Source organism: Mustela erminea, chromosome 2 (genome assembly GCF_009829155.1).
Source record: "Mustela erminea isolate mMusErm1 chromosome 2, mMusErm1.Pri, whole genome shotgun sequence".
NCBI classification, from domain to species: Eukaryota; Metazoa; Chordata; class Mammalia; order Carnivora; family Mustelidae; genus Mustela; species Mustela erminea.
In genome coordinates, this window is record NC_045615.1 from 9,630,794 (window position 1) to 9,648,110 (window position 17,317).

At 39.8% G+C, this 17,317-nt stretch overlaps 1 protein-coding gene across 2 annotated transcripts in view; it reads left to right on the forward strand.

The window, feature by feature from the left end:
• Window positions 1–17,317, forward strand: part of GALNTL6 (polypeptide N-acetylgalactosaminyltransferase like 6) — a 1,222,158-nt gene that overhangs the window by 1,009,359 nt on the left and 195,482 nt on the right. For both annotated transcript variants that reach the window (XM_032332218.1, XM_032332219.1), the window contains exons 6-7: window positions 10,545–10,730; window positions 15,181–15,364. In XM_032332218.1, coding sequence (XP_032188109.1) covers window positions 10,545–10,730; window positions 15,181–15,364 — 370 coding nt within the window. The remainder of the gene's footprint in view (window positions 1–10,544; window positions 10,731–15,180; window positions 15,365–17,317) is intronic.

Sequence of the window (17,317 nt, forward strand, 5' to 3'; positions counted from 1 at the left end):
TGTTTTGTTTGTTTGTTTGTTTTTTCTTTTTTTCAGAGTAAGTTCTTAATCCTTTTATATTGGTGGCACCTATAATTTTTTTTTTCATTTTGGGGGCCTTTACTCATAAAGTATATGAGTAATCTTTGACATGTGAACATTTCATGAGAAATTTTAATCTCATTTACAATCCTAAACATAGAGAAGGAAGTTTCCAATGAGTGACGATGGGCACTAGATCTGTGGCTGTTTCCTACTCAGTTAAGGGCCATGAGGTGGGGATACGAATAGGTGTCATGGCATTTTGTTTCTTTCGTGTTGGTCTGATTATGGTACACATTTAAAACTATTCTGAAAATATGTAATTCAATTGTTCTTTAAGCAAATGATGAAAAAGAGAAATTGAGAGAGAGAAAAAGAGAGGACCCAAAGGTACTTGCTTAGTATCGACTTACCTAATTTGCCAAGAGAAGACCTTACCCCGAAATGTATCCCACCCCTCTTTCTTATGTGGGAACATAGGGTTATAAGGGTTGCTCAAAGAAAAGTACAGAATTCTCCAGGTAAACATTGCTCACAATTTCTCACTATGACATTTTTGTGTGAGGACAGATACTTTCTGATACTGAAAGGATTTAACTGGAGGAGAAAATAACAAGGAAGAAAATGTGGGAAGGTGGAGCTCAGCTGAGCAGAGCTAGGCTGTGCCAGGGGAAGAAATGGATAGCCTGGGGGTGCCTAGCTGGCTCAGTTGGTAGATCATTCAACTCCTGATCTCAGGGTCATGACCCCTGTTCCAGGCCCCCTGTTGGGTGTGGAGTCTACTTAAAAAATAATAATAATAATAATAATCCTTTAACGTCATTTATTATCCAAACAGGGTTCATATTCCCCAGTTGATATAGAAGTAGGTGGTCTGGTACGTGTAATTACTAACAACTGCTTCCCCTATATTTCTCTCCATGCCCTGGTCAGCAGGCTTCCTAACTGCCATGGAGTGTTTAAGAGCCCTTCTCAGCAGCTCTGTAAAGAACTGCAGAGAATCTGAGATTTCACTCTACTTACAACTGAGCAAGGTGGCCTGCCACTGTCCAGCGGAGGCAGAAGACATGAGAAATCCTGGATCAGAGATGATGAACTTTAGTACTGACAGCACAGTGCCACATGATGACCAGGATGCCTGAGTCACTTCCCCCTGCCCCCAGGTCACCCAGCGACAAGGCCAGTGTGCTCAGAGGGAAGAGCAGTTTGGTGTACTATAGTGAAGGACTCCTGAACTTAGGGAACCCAAATCTTTTATGATGGGAAGCAAGCATACCAAGGGAGACAATTTCTCTACCTTCCAAGCCTTATAAATAAACATGCCCTTTGTTTCTGGAAGAGGCATGATCTCTGCCTTTCACATCTACTTGCTATATAAACATCCTTGAAAAGATAACCTGGAATAAATGGTAGGCACGGCCTCCCTTACAAAACACTCAGAAATGCAAAAGACTTGTGAAGAATGGTGTCTAATTCTTCCTTCCCATGACTGCACATGTCAAGGACTCTCTTGGGGAAAAAAAAAAAAAAATTTTAAATTCTTTCCAGAAGTTGATAAAAATATAGTTGGTCAAAGTAGAAACCACCCATTGTAGCCGAGAAAGGAGGATATTTGGGATCGTGTAGGTTTCGTGGTGATCTTGTTTTGGTCTCACTTTATAATGTTCTCTGAGTTATTTTGTTGGGTGTTGATGTCCTGTGGGATTGTTACCTCCAAGGGACAAGATGGCTTTGCTGTGATCATCAGACCAGTTCCCAGACATCAGAGACTGCTTTTTATTTTCTCAGCTCTATCTTAGAATCAGGATTCATATTAGATTCTCTCAATGCGACTGGTTAGTACACTATATTTCTTAAGAATCATTTAATTTTTAGGATTCTCTTTTCATCTCTTTTCTTTTTCCTTTTAGTCTATTTGTTGAAGAAATCAAGCCATCTGCCCCAGGGAACTTCCCATAGTTTGGATTTTGCTGATCATTCCCCTGATGTGCCATTTGACGTGTTCTCCAATCCTTTGTTTCCAATAAATGGTTTATTAGATCTAAAGGCATGATCAAATTCATTCATTCACTTTATAGGCAGTGATGTGTTCTTTCATTAGGAGGCACATAACTAGGTGACTGAAGCTCCTTTTGTGATGTTAGCAGCCGTTGATGGCTTGATCCATTAGTTCATTAGCAGTTGCAAACGGATGACATTCTAATCCTGTCCCCTCTTTTTTAATGTGAGCGGGCATACATTTTGTCCATATATTTAAGTTCGGTGTCCCCAGCTATTTCCCAAATGACTTCAGAGGCCTTGCACGTTAAAAGAATAGAAAATAGGACATTCAGAGACAGAACCCAGTGGAAATCATAATAGAGGTAATTGAATATGGTTTCACAAATGCTATTGCTTTCTTGGTTGAACTTTTTGTGTTCTAGAGATAATGTGAAATGTCTATATTTGAATGCTATCAAAAGGGACAGATTTAGTGTGGTCAACCAGAAAATAAAGAGATCTACCATTCTCTGGAGCTCAATGAGAGGCTTAAAATCTGTAGATAGGCATACCTCCTTTCATTGTCCTGTACTTTATTGCACTTTGCAGATACTGCATATTTTTACAAACTGAAGGTCTGTGGCAACCCCACATCAAACAAGTCTATCAGGGCCATTTTTCCAACATTTGCTCACTTTGTGTTTCTGCGGCACATTTTGGTAATTCTCATAATATTTCTTTGTCGTTATTATTATATTTTTTATAGTGCTACCTGATCAGTGATATTATGATCTGTGATATTATAAGGGGTTTTATTAATATCTTTTTTTTTTACCATGATACCAGTAATTTGTGAGGAATCCTGTAGTTTGCATTTGAATGACTTCAGTATACTTGCACCCTTTGATTTGACCTAAGGAAGCACTAATAGGTTTTGAATGTTGCCTGTGTGTTTGAGAGACCATTAAGATAAGACCTAATATCAAAAATTAGAAGCCAAGTAACTTGTGCAGATCTTTGATGTTACTGTTGTAATTGTTTCGGTGTGCCACAAACTTCACAAATATAAAGTGAACTTAATAGATGAACGTGTGTTCTGACTGCTCCATGACAAGCCCTTCCCCCATTGTCTCCCTCTCTTTGGGCCTCCCTCTTCCCTGAGACACAAGGAAGGGCTTTCCTGAACTCTTCCCTTAATATTGAAATTGGGCCAATTAATAACTCTACTCTGACCTCTAAGAGTTCAAGTGAAAGAGTCACACATCTCTCCGAGTTTAGCGAAGAAGGCATGTCAAACTCTTCGCTAAACTCTTTCTGAGTTTAACGAAGAAGCCATGTCAAAAGCTGAGATAGGCTGATAGTTTGTCCTTTTGAATCAAACAGTTTATAAATTTAAAGAAAAATTTCTTCAAGTAAAATTCAAAGTGATACCTCAGTGAACACATGAATCATGCAAAAGAGAAACACCCTTATTGCTGATGTGGAGAAAGTTTGAATGGGTCCAGGTAGAAGACCAAACCAGCCACCACATTCCCTTAAGCCAAAGCTTGATCCAAATCAAGGCCCTTACTCTCTTCAATTCTGTAAAGGCTGGGAGAAGTAAAGAAGCTGCAGAAGAAAAGTTGGAAGCTACCAGAGGTTCATTCATGAGGCTTAAGGAAAGAAGCCGTAACAGAAGAGTGCAAAATGATCAGGGTCCTTGGATCAAGCTCCGCATTGGGCTCCCTGCTCAGCAATGAGTCTGTTTCTCCCTCTCCCTCAGCAAGTGCTGATGGAGAAGATCTAGCCCAGATCATTAATGAAGGTGGCTATACTTAATAACAGATTTTTAGGGTAGATGAAAGAGCCTTCTCTTGAAAGAAGATGTCATCTAAGACTTTTTAGAGCTGAAGAGAAGTCAATGCCTGGCTTAAAACTTCAAAGGACAGGCTGACTCTGTTGTCAGGGACTAACGCAGCTGGTGACTTTAAGTTGAAGCCAATGCTCATTTACTATTCTACAAATCCTAAGCTTTTAAGAATTATGTTGAATCTACTCTGCGCTCTATAAACAGAACGACAAAGCTTGGATGACAGCATATCTGCTTACAACATGGTTTACTAAATATTGTAAGCCTACTGTTGAGAACCTTTGCTCAAAATGAAGATTTCATTCAAAATATGGCTGTTCATTGACAGTGCGCCTGGTTACCCTAGAGTTCCAATGGAGATAGGCAGCTGATTGATATTATGTTCATGCCTGCTAATACAAAATCTATTCAGCATTCCATAGATCAAGGAGTAATTTCAATTTTCAAGTCTTATTACTTAAGAAATACATTCTGTAAGCCTTTAGCTGCCATACATAGTGATTTCTCTGATGGATCTGGACAAAGTAAATTGAAAGTCTGGAAAGGATTTACTGTTCTAAATGCCATTAAGAACATCTGTGAATCATGGGAAGAGATCAAAACATCAACATGAACAGGAATTTGGAAGAAGTTGATTCTAACCCTCATGGATGACTTTGAGAGGTTCAAGATTTCAGTGGGGGAAGTAATTGGAGATGTGGTGGAAATAGCAAGAAAACTGGAATTAGAAGTAGAGCTTGAAGATGGGACTGTATTGTTACTATCTCACAACCAAACTTGAGTGGATAAGGAGTTTTTTCTTATGGATGAGCAAAGAAAGTGATTTCTTGAGAGGGACTCTACTCCTGGTGAGGTTGCAGCAAAGATTGTTGAAATAACAACAAAGCATTTAGAATATTACATAAACTGAGTAGATAAAGTAGCAACAGTGTTTGAGAGGTTTGACTCCAATTTTCAGTGATGTTCTACTGTGGGTAAAATGCCATCAACAATATCACATGCTCTGGTGAAATGGGTGGAAAGAAGAGTCAATTGTTGCAGCAAATCTTACTGTTGTCTTATATGAAGAAATTGCCACAGCCCACCCCGCCCCGCTTCAACAACCACCACCCTGATCAGTTAGCAACCACCAACATCCAGGCAAGACCCTCCACCAGCAAAAAGATAACAACACACTGAGGGTTAGCCCTTTTTAGCGATAAAGTATTTTCAACTAGGTATATACATTGTTTTTAGACATAATCCTATTACCTACTTAATTGACTATAGTATTGCATAAATAAAACTTGGATATGCAAAAAACAAACAAACAAACAAACAAACAAACTTGGGTTGGGTATACAAAAAAAAAAATCCTTTTAATGCTTTACTGCAATTTTGCCTTTTGTGTGGTGGTTTGGAACCCAACCTCCAATATCTCTGAGGTATGCCTGTATTTCTCCTGTGGAAAGACTGTTAGAAAAATTCTCTACAGGCCCTGCTATGTAGAGAGTTATTCTGAATATTGTCACTTTGGGTTAAAATATACACATGACATATGCCAAGTGGATTAAGAAATAGAAACATATGTTCTCTAATGGTGAAGTACTTATCACTCTGATATAACTTCAAATTATCCAGAAAACTGAGCTTTATACTTACAATATATTTTTGTTGTGAGGATTAACTAGAAAAGGTAGATATTTATGTTAATGTGTATTTATATTCTTTTACATTTCATAACTCCTAACAATTAGGGGTTCCTGGGTGGTTCAGGGGGTTAAGTGTCTGCCTTGGGCTCAGTTCTTGATCCCGGAGTCATGGGATCAAACCCTGCATTGGGCTCCCTGCTCAGCAGAGAGTCTGTTTCCCCCTTCTCCCTCTGCCCCTCTGCCTGCTTGTTCTCAATTTCTCTCTCTCTCTAATAAATAAATAAAATCTTAAAAAAAAAAAAAGAAAGAACCCATAATAACTAACACAGACTCTATATGATCTTAAAGTCAGGCTCTACTTCATTTTGCCAAAACCAACATATACAATTCAAAGGCATTCATCTCCAAAGGTGTATAATTAAATATAGAAATCCCTATCTCTAGATAAACAGAGTCTCTTTGTCCCTCTTGCTCTCATCTTGGGACGTAAATTAGGGAATTCAAAGGAGATAGAAGGAGCTGGACAACAACTCAATGAGCCTCTAAGGGTAGCTGTTTGCTTGGCCTTTGGTGGGTCTTCACTTGGGACACACTGGCCATGCTCTATAATAATGATAGTCTCTAGATTGTCCCTTGGGAACAGTTCCTCAGAGGTAGACTAGAAAGCTGTCTGAACTCTGTTACTATATTTTCTGATATAATAAGCATGATTTATTGAACAGGTGTAAATCTTTGATGAACTTACAGCGCTTCAAAGTCATTATTTTGACATCAGTAACAGTCTTACAGACAGTGAACCACAGGAGATTAGACAGGTACTGTACTGACCAAAGAAAATACTCTGGAGTTCACTTTTTGACTAAATCTTTGATATGCCTTAGCTTTATTTTGATTTGACTCTTGCTTTCAAAAGTGAGACATAGCCCAAAGAAACACCAAATTACCAACCATTAGGATGCTTTTGTGAAAAAACTACGTACTCAATAAGGTTAGATTTACTCTATAAGTAAAACTTCACCAGGGGAAACCATAGAATAATAGAACTAGAAGGAATTTTTAAGACATTTTTCCTTCCTTATAGCTAAGGCAAATGAGGTTAAATGGGACGCAGTGACCCACTTTCTCATGTCCTCAACTCTTGACTATGCAAATCATTGAAGGAGATTTTATTAGTGTTTAGCTGCTACCCCTAACATTAAATAAAGGAATGAAAGATCGATTCTCCATAAAAGTTCATGGAGTATAAATGAAATTTTTGGAAAAGGGAAAATTAATTGAGAAAACTGCTAAATTTAATATTCACAGTAGCAGGACACCAAAATTTCACTTCAGTACAAAATTTCATTCCTTATTGCCCCACAAAGATACAAAAAACTCTGGCAAAAACTGGTGTGTTTGAAGCTGTGTTCACTAGTCTGGGTCATCAGGATATGGCTCAGTGGGTTTTAACTAGTGGTCTTATATTTTCTGGTTCCCCAAATGTCTCATAGTTCCTAAAGAAAACTTCCAGTTTTATAAAAATACCAAAAATTCTCTTGTCATTATTTAAAATTGAAGTTCAAAAGGGATCTTCAGAGATACTGTACTTGGATTAAAATCATATAAAATCATGTTTAAAATCATCTTAGTAATATTTTAGAAATGAATCTTAAAATTGTTCATATACAAGAAGTATAAAATGTTTTTAATTTAAAGCCAAAGCCATCTCCACCATCCCCAGTAACTCCGTTGTATGAGAATCTAATTTGCTAATCAGACTGATGATACCTGTTTTCATTGTAAGTTATAGGCAATTAGAAATTACAGCTGAACTACTAAACAAGAATGGACCCTTCAGTAGGGCAGTCAACTAGATCATTATTCTGAGACAAAGCAACCTAATGATTACTACAAAGTTCAAACTAAAAGAATTGATTTGAATGATTAGGGGACTCTATCTAGGGTCAAACCCTTTGTGTTTTGTGGATTCATACCATACAATTCCTTTACTATGTTAAAATGGGCTTTGATCAAAGAAAAATACCCAGAATCAGATAACGTGCATAGAGAGAAAGGAGACACGTAGAGATAGTCCCCCACTGAGTTTCAGAGAATTTCGTATAAACTAAAAAGTAGAGAAATCTAAACCCAAAGTTGGACAACCACTCCAACCACTCCCAGGTGATCAAGGAAGTGACTATCATGTTCTAGAGCCATTTCCTCAAACACAGCTACAGAGAATTAGTCCTCCTCTCCCCAAGAGGCCCCTTTAGTCCTTAGGGTCAGAGAGGAAAGAAGTACCTGCACCCAGACCACCAAGACCATACTCACATGGTACCTGCTAAAGAACAGTGAGGCTTAATGCAAAAACACAAACAAACACTGTTTTGGTGGGTTTAACAAATGTTTACTCTTTTCCATCCCCAATGACTGTTGTGACCCCGTTTCCAGGAGACACTACGTTTCTGTGGCCAAATAGTTTACAAATAAACCTATAGAATGACACCTGTTTGTACGTTGGAATACAGATAGGATTTCAGAGCCAGAATAAATTACAGTAATGAGATATGGCCTCTTCTTAAACGTTTATTACTGTGAGAAACCCTGAACGAATGCAAGCCTTTCTGGGCTGGCGTATAGAGAGCTCTGGGGCTGATCACTTGCCACTTACTCATTGCCTCTGATTGCACGACTAGGTTATGGGTCTCTGCTTTATTTCCCTAACAGGTTAGTAAGCTCCAGTCTTATTCACAGGTGGCCCCTCTGCCGTGCAGCCCTTGGGAATCTCTCTCTTGCACAGGTGGGAACAGAGGAGGGGTAAGCAAAGAGAAGAGGGGCAGAAGATAGGCTCTTGGCATGGCACACCTGTCTTCAAGAGTTGGAGACACTTTGCAGCCAGCTTTTCTGTGAGAAACTGTGATACCGCCATAAAGTTATATGTGTTCACTTATTGGTGGCCAAAACCTTTCATTCTTTAAATTCTCAATCAATAGAAGATGATGAATTATCAAAATCTCACCAAGAAATACAAATTCTAGATTTTTCATCATTCAGACTGAGCCTTCAAAGGCATTTCTTCAGCTAGACAAGCTGTTGTTTCTCTTCATAAGTACATGTGAGTTAGGAGGTCTTCAATTATTGAATGTTTACCGAAAGAGCACTGTAAGGTTTCTGACTAAAAGGCAGATCCTCCCCCCCACACTCTAAGAGGAGAATATCCCCCAATTGCCTGTGTTTTGTAGATGAGGAAATTCAGGATAAGAGAATATATTTCACATATATTCATATATTTCACTGGTGCTGACCTCCCACCTAGGTCTATTCTGACTCCAGATCTGTAATCTTTGCTTTCTGTACTCTGATCTCTATAGGTCTGTTCATTACAGGAAGAACAAAATAGAAGGAAACCTATTTTGTGCTAAAACACTCTTGTGAAAGACCCCACCAGTTTCTTTTGTAGGAAAAATTAGAAAACTAAGTGGTTTTTACTTGATCTACTTGTAAAGCTTAGTTACGGGGCAGTCAGAAAACAAAAAGAGAAAATTGAGCTGTTTTTTGGGGTTTGTTTCTTTTTTGAGAGAGAGAGAGAGAGAGACAGAAAGCATGTGCAATGCACACACAGTGGAGGGAGGAGCAGAGGGAGAAGGAGAGAAAATCTTAAGCAGACTCTATGCTCAATGAGGAGCCCAATGGGGGGCTCGATCTCACTACCCTGAGATCATGACCTGAGCCGAAATTAGGAATTGGATATTAACCGACTAAGCCACCCTGGCACTCTGGAAATTGAGATTTTTTTTTTAAACACTATGTTAATAAGAAAAAATAAAAATAAAAATGAAGGCTTATGTATAAAGAAATTCCAATGTGAGTAATTCTGACATCGGTTAAATTGGATTGCAGGGAAAGGACGCATAAATCCTTACTTGAATCCCTATTTCTACAGATCATAGGTGGAGACTTAAAAATAATATTGCCTTTGATTGCACCATGTAGAGAAAGTCTGAAAGAGGAACTATAGAACTTACTGCGTACTAAGATTCTGTTACTGTGACTAGTAGAGGTTGCTTATTAGAAACTCCAGTAGTGGGTGTTATGCAGGGCGTGTATTGCATGGAGCACTGGTTATGGTACGTAAACAATGAATTCTGGAACGCAGAAAAGAAAAGAAACTCCAGCAAAGCCCTCCTATGTTAGATACAGGAGAGTGAAAGCATGGGATGTAAATTATATGAGTACAAATTCCACAGAAAGACACCAAAAACACTTACTTGACATTAAAGACCTAAGATATCAATGCATCTTATAACAGCCAGGAGGAGATCTTTTTTTGCTGTAAATTAGCTATCTGATTCGATTTGGTTCCCACAGTTTGTTTTTAATTAGGCAAAGAGACATTTTTAAATTTTTGTTTTCTAAGCTTAAATAGCTTAAGTTCAAAATGATTGTGTAGTATCTGTCTGCCTTCCTTTTTTCACATCTAATTTTAACAGCAAGTCAGTCACTTTTACACTTCGAATCAGACCCAGATGCTGAACTTCTTTATTAGTTTACTATTACCCTGTGGGGAGGAAAAATCTGTTTGGTTCTTGTTGATTTGAGAGATACAATTTTTTTTCTTGTAGTTTTCCATGCATTATTTTCAAAACACAGAAACTAGGATGGCCTTGCTGGAAAGATTCCTCTTGTTGAACACGGTCCAGATGCTGGAATGTTCATCTGACTTGACACAGCAGGAACCAGAGGGCCGATGCCCACCATGGCGAAAGCTGGCCAGGATTAAGCATGGTGACAGCTGGCCAACAGTCATTGCATGGTACAGCTCTCGTGGGTCTGTGTCTTCTCGTATTCAAATAAAGGGCAGTATTTGCATTTTATAAAGCTTTTTGGAAAGTACAAAGTTAAAAAAAAAAAACCCTGTGGGTGTAAAATTTTATTAGTATCTCTCCTTGAGATGACGGGAGGAGAAAAGTGGATGTAAGTTTGGGGTCATCATTCGCGTACACTTAATGCGTGAGCACCCACGGATAATTCCGCTGCAACTGATGTTCCGTGGTCTTTCTCTACATTCTCTGTTTCGTCCCTAGAACACCTGAAGGATAAGTTAGAAGAATATATGGCCCGCTTTTCCAAAGTAAGGATTGTTCGCACCAAGAAGAGGGAAGGGCTCATCCGGACCCGCCTCTTGGGGGCATCGATGGCCAGAGGAGAAGTCCTGACGTTCTTGGATTCCCACTGCGAGGTCAATGTGAACTGGCTGCCCCCGCTCCTTAGTGAGTACGCATGCTGATGGTGGCCTTCCGGGGACCAGCAGGGCCTGGGGACTCGCTCCTTCAGAGGGACTGTGTGGCTGGCTTCTGTCCAGTTTGCAACCAACAAAGGCGAGAGATTCCTCCTACAGTTTTTACAAAGAGAGCCTCGAATTCTATCTTAACCACAGCTGAGAACAAATAGGTCACTAGAAAACTGCGTTAAAATTGCCATTTTTAGATACTACCAACCGCAGTCTAACTTAAGGTTTGCAATGGTTTCATTTAGTTTAGACGTTCTCCTTTATTGTAGTTATAGTAGTTAGGTAAATACTAAAAGAAGAAAGTACTTAAAAACACGATCTCGGGACACCTGGGTGGTTCAGTCAGTTAAGCGTCTGCCTTCAGCTCAGGTCATGATTTCAGGGTCCTGGGATCAAGTCCCGCATCAGGATCCCTGCTCAGCAAGGAGCCTGCTTCTCCTTCTGTCTGCCCCTCCCCCTGCATGTGCTTGATCTCTCTCTCTCTGACAAACAAATAAGATCTTTGAAAAAACTATCTCTCTACAGTTCAGATTAACACACACACCCAGAGTATAACAATTATTACAGAACTGTTAGGAAAAGAGGAAAGACAATTATTAAGCCCCAGAATACAGTTCAAGTGCAAGTGCCCTGACATTTTTGTGGATTAAAATGCCAGTTCTCGGGCGCCTGGGTGGCTCAGTGGTTAAGCCGCTGCCTTCGGCTCAGGTCCTGGGATCGAGTCCCGCATCAGGCTCTCTGCTCAGCAGGGAGCCTGCTTCCTCCTCTCTCTCTGCCTGCCTCTCTGCCTACTTGTGATTTCTCTGTCAAATAAATAAATAAAATCTTTAAAAAAAAAAAAATAAATAAAATGCCAGTTCTCCCCTCAACTCCTGGCACCGGTCTAGAGCCCCAAATATATAATCTCCCAAGTTTACAGAGGACCTCCTCAAGCACTCCGAGCTACTATCCAGATGACACATCTCTAAGGCTCACAATATGGCTCAGAGTCAGGGAAGAAGAAGCCTTGCTGTCACATTACAGTTAAACTGTTAGAAACATGAAAGAACTAAGAGTCATTCAAACTAGAAAACGCTTGTGTGACTCAGTTGGAGCTTGACTATTTTGTTTTTTATTTCACCATGAAGTCAGATATAAAGTCCAGTACTGGATGAGGAATAAATTGCCAGACTGGAAAAAAATATATATAGATATATAGATATATAGATACAGATATATATACATGTTTCTAAAAAGTTCTTGGTGTGCACGTACTGTACTCCTTCTTATTATTCCAGATTTTGGTAAATCAACTTTTATTGTAAATATATCCCTGGCCTTGGAGCTAAAAGCCAGTAAAAACGGCCTTTACAATACACTGCCTCAGAAAGAATGATTTGCTATTGACTACTGTGTAGGATTTCAGCTAGAACCAGCAAAGCTCCATTAGGAAAAGACATGGGTGGGTGGGGGTGGGGCGGGGAATCAATTGAAACGGTGTAGGATTTAAGACAGGAAATGACCAGCAACTAACGCCCCACCCCCTCCCCCAATCGCACACACCTGCCCAGGCCACTGCCCAGCCATCGTAATCAACAGGAATGTTTCAGTGCTCCTCTGGCCAGAGACTCCTCTGAGCTTTTAATTAAAAGTACCTTGTTCAAGGACATAGCAATTTAGAGTTTCATCAGCAACAGTGAGATTCCTGCAAACTGAACTTGACCTATACGGTGTCGAATACTCAAGGAAGTCAGCAAAAGGCCTAATTTATTTATGAACCAAAGCAATTCCTAAATGCCAATTATCAAGCCTCTGATTGTTCATATGAATCTAAAAGGGGGGAAGAAGAGAGAGAGAGAGAGAAAGAAAAAAATAAAGAGAAACCCACTTTTTCTCATTAAAGCATTTCATTTCCTGTAGGCCTGATGGATAAGAAATGATTCAAGCTCAGGATCACTATCTTTTTTTATTTTCCTCTATCAGTGTCCTGACACATCATCCAAAATGAAAAAAAAAAAGAAAAAACAGGCGGAGCTACACAGTTTCTTGGTTCATTTTTCACCTTGGGATTATACCTGAATTTCAATTTCCCATTAAGAGTCTGTTTGTTTGATCCCTGGAAATTGAAATGTAGGCACAAGCCTTAGATGAAAAATTAGTCATGCTGCTTTCACCCTAAGCTAGAACAGCTGGATGAGAGCTGAAAGGAAATTTGAAGGGAGAGTTGACAGTTAATTTAACAGACTCATTCTCTTTGGGTCACCTTGGGACTCCTTGTTGGTCAAGGAACTTGTAAATCAACCTGATTCTGAATTTGATTGAAGAAAGTCACTGAAACCGTAATATTGAACTACCTGCAGAGGTGCTAGGAGAGAGATTTTGGACACAGCAATGATGCCTCCTCTGCCAAAGACATCTACGGGGAAACACCATTTAGATAAAGATTAAAACCCATTACAAGACTTTCCCAGGTGAAAATGGATGTTCATAGGGTGCTTGTCGAAGAATCACCTGAAATAGTGCTGGGGGTCTCTCTACTGATTAGCTGAAATAATAGGAAGGCCCCCTCTAGGGTCTCAGGGATCTCCTGGGGCCATGCTGTTTACTTTGCCACATGCCCACATCATACTCCCATTGTCCTGCTTTATCTTCTTTCTATCACATTTATCACCTTCAAACATACTATGTAATTTAGAGATTTATTGTGTATATTGATTGTCTTTGCTCCATTGCTAAAGACAGAGATTTTTGTGGTTTATTCACTGCTGTGTTCCCAGAACCTAGACAAGTGGCAGGCATAGAATTTCTACTCAATAAATAGCTGTTGAATTGGAAGGAAGGAAGGAAGGAAGGAAGGAAGGAAGGGGCATATAAATATGGAGAGGAGATCTTCTATAGGATTCTGAGGTTTCCCCACCCTGCCCCATCAGAGACATCAAAATAATAATACTGAACTAGCCAAACCTCATTATTTCTAAAAGATGTTTTTTAAGATATCTAAATGTATTTTATTCCACATGCCATAGCAGATCATCCAAATAGCAAGAAATCAGATGTTCCTACTTAAAAGTTCGGTCAGACAATATGTTTGTTATAATAAATGCTGAGTGCACATTCGTGGGAAGAAAATATGGTTGGCCCCTTAAACAGCACGGAGGTTAGGGGCACCAACACCCTGCACAGTCAAAGATTCACGTGTAACCTTGGACTCCCCAAATAACTTGCTGTTGGCCAGAAGACTTACCAATCACATAAACAGTCAACTGACACTTATCATATGGTATATGTATTCCATACTCTACTCTGACAATAAACTTAGCTAGAGAGTAAAATGTTCTTAAGAAAATCATAAGGAAGAGAAAATACATTTGCAGCACTGTACTATATCGAAAAATATCTATTCATAAGTGGACCTGTGCATTTCGTACCTTTGTTGTTTAATAGTCAACCCTATGTCACCTATAGCTGTTCCAGGTGAGGCAAGATGTGTAAGTGCCGATTTCCTGTGCTGTTAAAATCTCACAACAATAATATCTACATGGAAAAGGAAGGAGCTGGGACTGAAAAAGATACCACGCGAGAAGCATCATGGAGAGCTGGAAAGACCATGGGTTTTAGGATAGGACTGTTGGGCAGGCATTGCGTCCTGGGTTTTGCTCTCCAAAGATGAGTGAACTTTGACAAGTTATTTAGCTTCTCTGAGCTCAGTATCCTCCTCTGTAGATTGAGAATGACAATGGCAGCCACTTTACGGGTTGCTAGGAGGATTAGAACTACCGAGACTATAAACCACTTAGCAGTTGCTCAAGAATTTGATAGTAGCAGGAACAGTAACAGTAGCATCAGGCCATCTACTACATTTTTGGATAGCATGAGAAAAGATAAAAACGTATAGCTTTAATAAACAAAGGACAATCAAAGGACAATAGCAAAGAATTCTTGGTGTGATCTGTCAGCATTTAACGGGGAGCAGCCATCATGACCGTCTTAAGATTAGAGGCTAAATAAAAGAAACATGAAGTTAAATATTTACATTTTGGTACCTCCAGAAAGCAGGACAATATTTTCTCAGCAAGCTCCCGCTGTATGCTTGAAGGAACACAAATACTGTTTATATTCCATGCATGCTGGATGCGCTATAAAATGACAGATTGGGGACAGGTCAGAGCAAAAATGTGACAGAGGTAGAGCTAAATGGACTTCTGCAAGTCTCTCCGGGACATAACTTTCTTAAAGGAAAACATGGCAACACTAATTGTACCTAATCACTGTCCCATCACGTTAAGTCCAGCCTTGGAAGAGATTTTGCAAAGCCCTCTAACAACCAGAGGAAACCAGGCTGCAAGCAGCATCCCCACATTAGGAAGAATCTGTAGGCTTCTCTTTGCTGAAAAAATGATGGATGACCTAGGCAGGCATGTCATTTCCTATTTTGTGCTTTCATTTTTCAGACCAAATTGCACTAAACCACAAAACCATCGTGTGCCCCATGATCGATGTCATTGACCACAACCACTTTGGGTATGAGGCACAAGCTGGGGATGCCATGCGAGGCGCCTTCGACTGGGAAATGTACTACAAAAGGATCCCCATTCCTCCAGAGCTCCAGAGGGCAGATCCCAGCGACCCTTTTGAGTGAGTAGCTGAGGGAAAGGCTGTGGGAGAGAGGGCAGCTTACTCATTTCAGGCATGTCAACTTGGGACCCATGAGAACAATCATCTCTAATAGTGGAAGAAAACAGGTGGCAATAATATCCACCCCTTGGAGAAAAGTCAGACCTACAAGTTGTAGAAAATTACAAGTTGCACCAAATACGCAAATCCATCCCCTTATCAAACTTGGCAAAGCATCAGAGGAAGTGTGTGGACGTAAAAATCAGGAAAGGCAGAGTTCACTGAAAACACATATTCTCTTGTAAATATTCTCTCGGATGGTCCCTTCCTCATCTCAGTTCTCTCTGTTCTTTTGCCTTTTCCCTAAAGAACCATTTAAATTAACTAGTTTACTTTACTCTCATTAGAAAATGATGTAAAATAGGAAGCTGGGTTTAAGCCACTGTTTACATTCAGTTGGGAACGATGAGGGCAGGCGGTGTTTCTGAGTAGTGCTCCAACATCTTGAGCTTGGGGAGTTCAATCAAAATGATATATCCAGGGGCGCCTGGGTGGCTCAGTGGGTTAAGCCGCTGCCTTCGGCTCAGGTCATGATCTGGGGGTCGTGGAATCGAGTCCCGCATCAGGCTCTCTGCTCAGCGGGGAGCCTGCTGCCTCCTCTCTCTCTCTCTCTCTGCCTGCCTCTCTGTCTACTTGTGATGTCTCTCTGTCAAATAAATAAATTTTTAAAAAATCTTTAAAAAAAATGATATATCCAGTGTAAATAATCTTTGATAACCCGGTCATTAATTTAAGTTCGATATAGGTAAGAATTTATAGTAATCTATTGGTCTCTACAAAGTTAAGTCCTTTTTTTCTTTTTTTTCCAGTGTGGGCATGAGAATTGTGCATGCCAAGAAAAAGAAATATCTATATTTAGCTTAGTTTGACCAACTCTTAGGTCCATTAATGGTGAATGGTAAACTTTTTCCAAAAGTGAGCCTAGAGATTGCCCAAGGCATACTATTAACTATTCCTCGTGCTATACCCTTTTGATCACATGGAAGCTTTCGTAAATTTGAAACTATCATATAGTTTTTCTTAGGACAAGAAAAATGTCTGTGATTGGGGCTTTGCATACTTTCTAAGGGTCTGTTTCAAATGTGTTAGAATTGATACTGTCTTTTCATTAATATGGGCAGTAAAAGTTTACAGTGGAGAAGCTCCCAAGTATAAGAACCATTTCTGTGACACTAACCCTTTAAACTCCAAAAAGTATGTGATAAACATCAGAAAATGCTTCTTGTGATTCTAGGCTCTGGAAAGATAAACTCTTGGAAATGCTGGGGGAGTTTCAGAAGACATTAACCTGATAAAAAGGGAGAAGTAAATGATTCCTTTTGTAACATGAAGCACACTCATCAAGGAACCAGAATTTCTGAAGCCCCCTTCATACTCTGAAATTGCTGGAGAGTTTTTGAGAAGAAATAATAAAGACCCATTGTTATTCTGGCAATTGCTTTGGCCAAGATTTTGAGGATATTTAAAACTACTAGAAAAGTTCTTTAGAGATGGAGTTTCCAGTAAGCATTTGAAGAGAGCCCAGCTGGAGAGATGTTCATCAGGCTTTCCTGAACTTAACTATCGGAAAGCCTTGGCAAAGGGGCCTGTAGGGGGTAGGGGGATTTAAAGCCATGTTGGGGCTTGGAGGAGGATACAAAAGAACCCTAAATACGGTGAAACTGCCATTAGATGGCAGCTGATAGGGGAACAGCCACAGTCTGGCTTTTACTCCGAGGTGGCCATGTTTTCAGAGCTAGAATTCTTCCATGATGGTTTTCCAAAGACTCTCTAACAGTGACTGGGTTATAATGACCTTCTACTTTATCTCCCCTGCAGTCAGTGAGTGGGGCTCCTGTTCCTGGCAGAAATGAGTTCAAAATGCTACCAAGGGAATCTCAGAACGTGAAAACTAGGAAAGTATTCTCAGTCCCT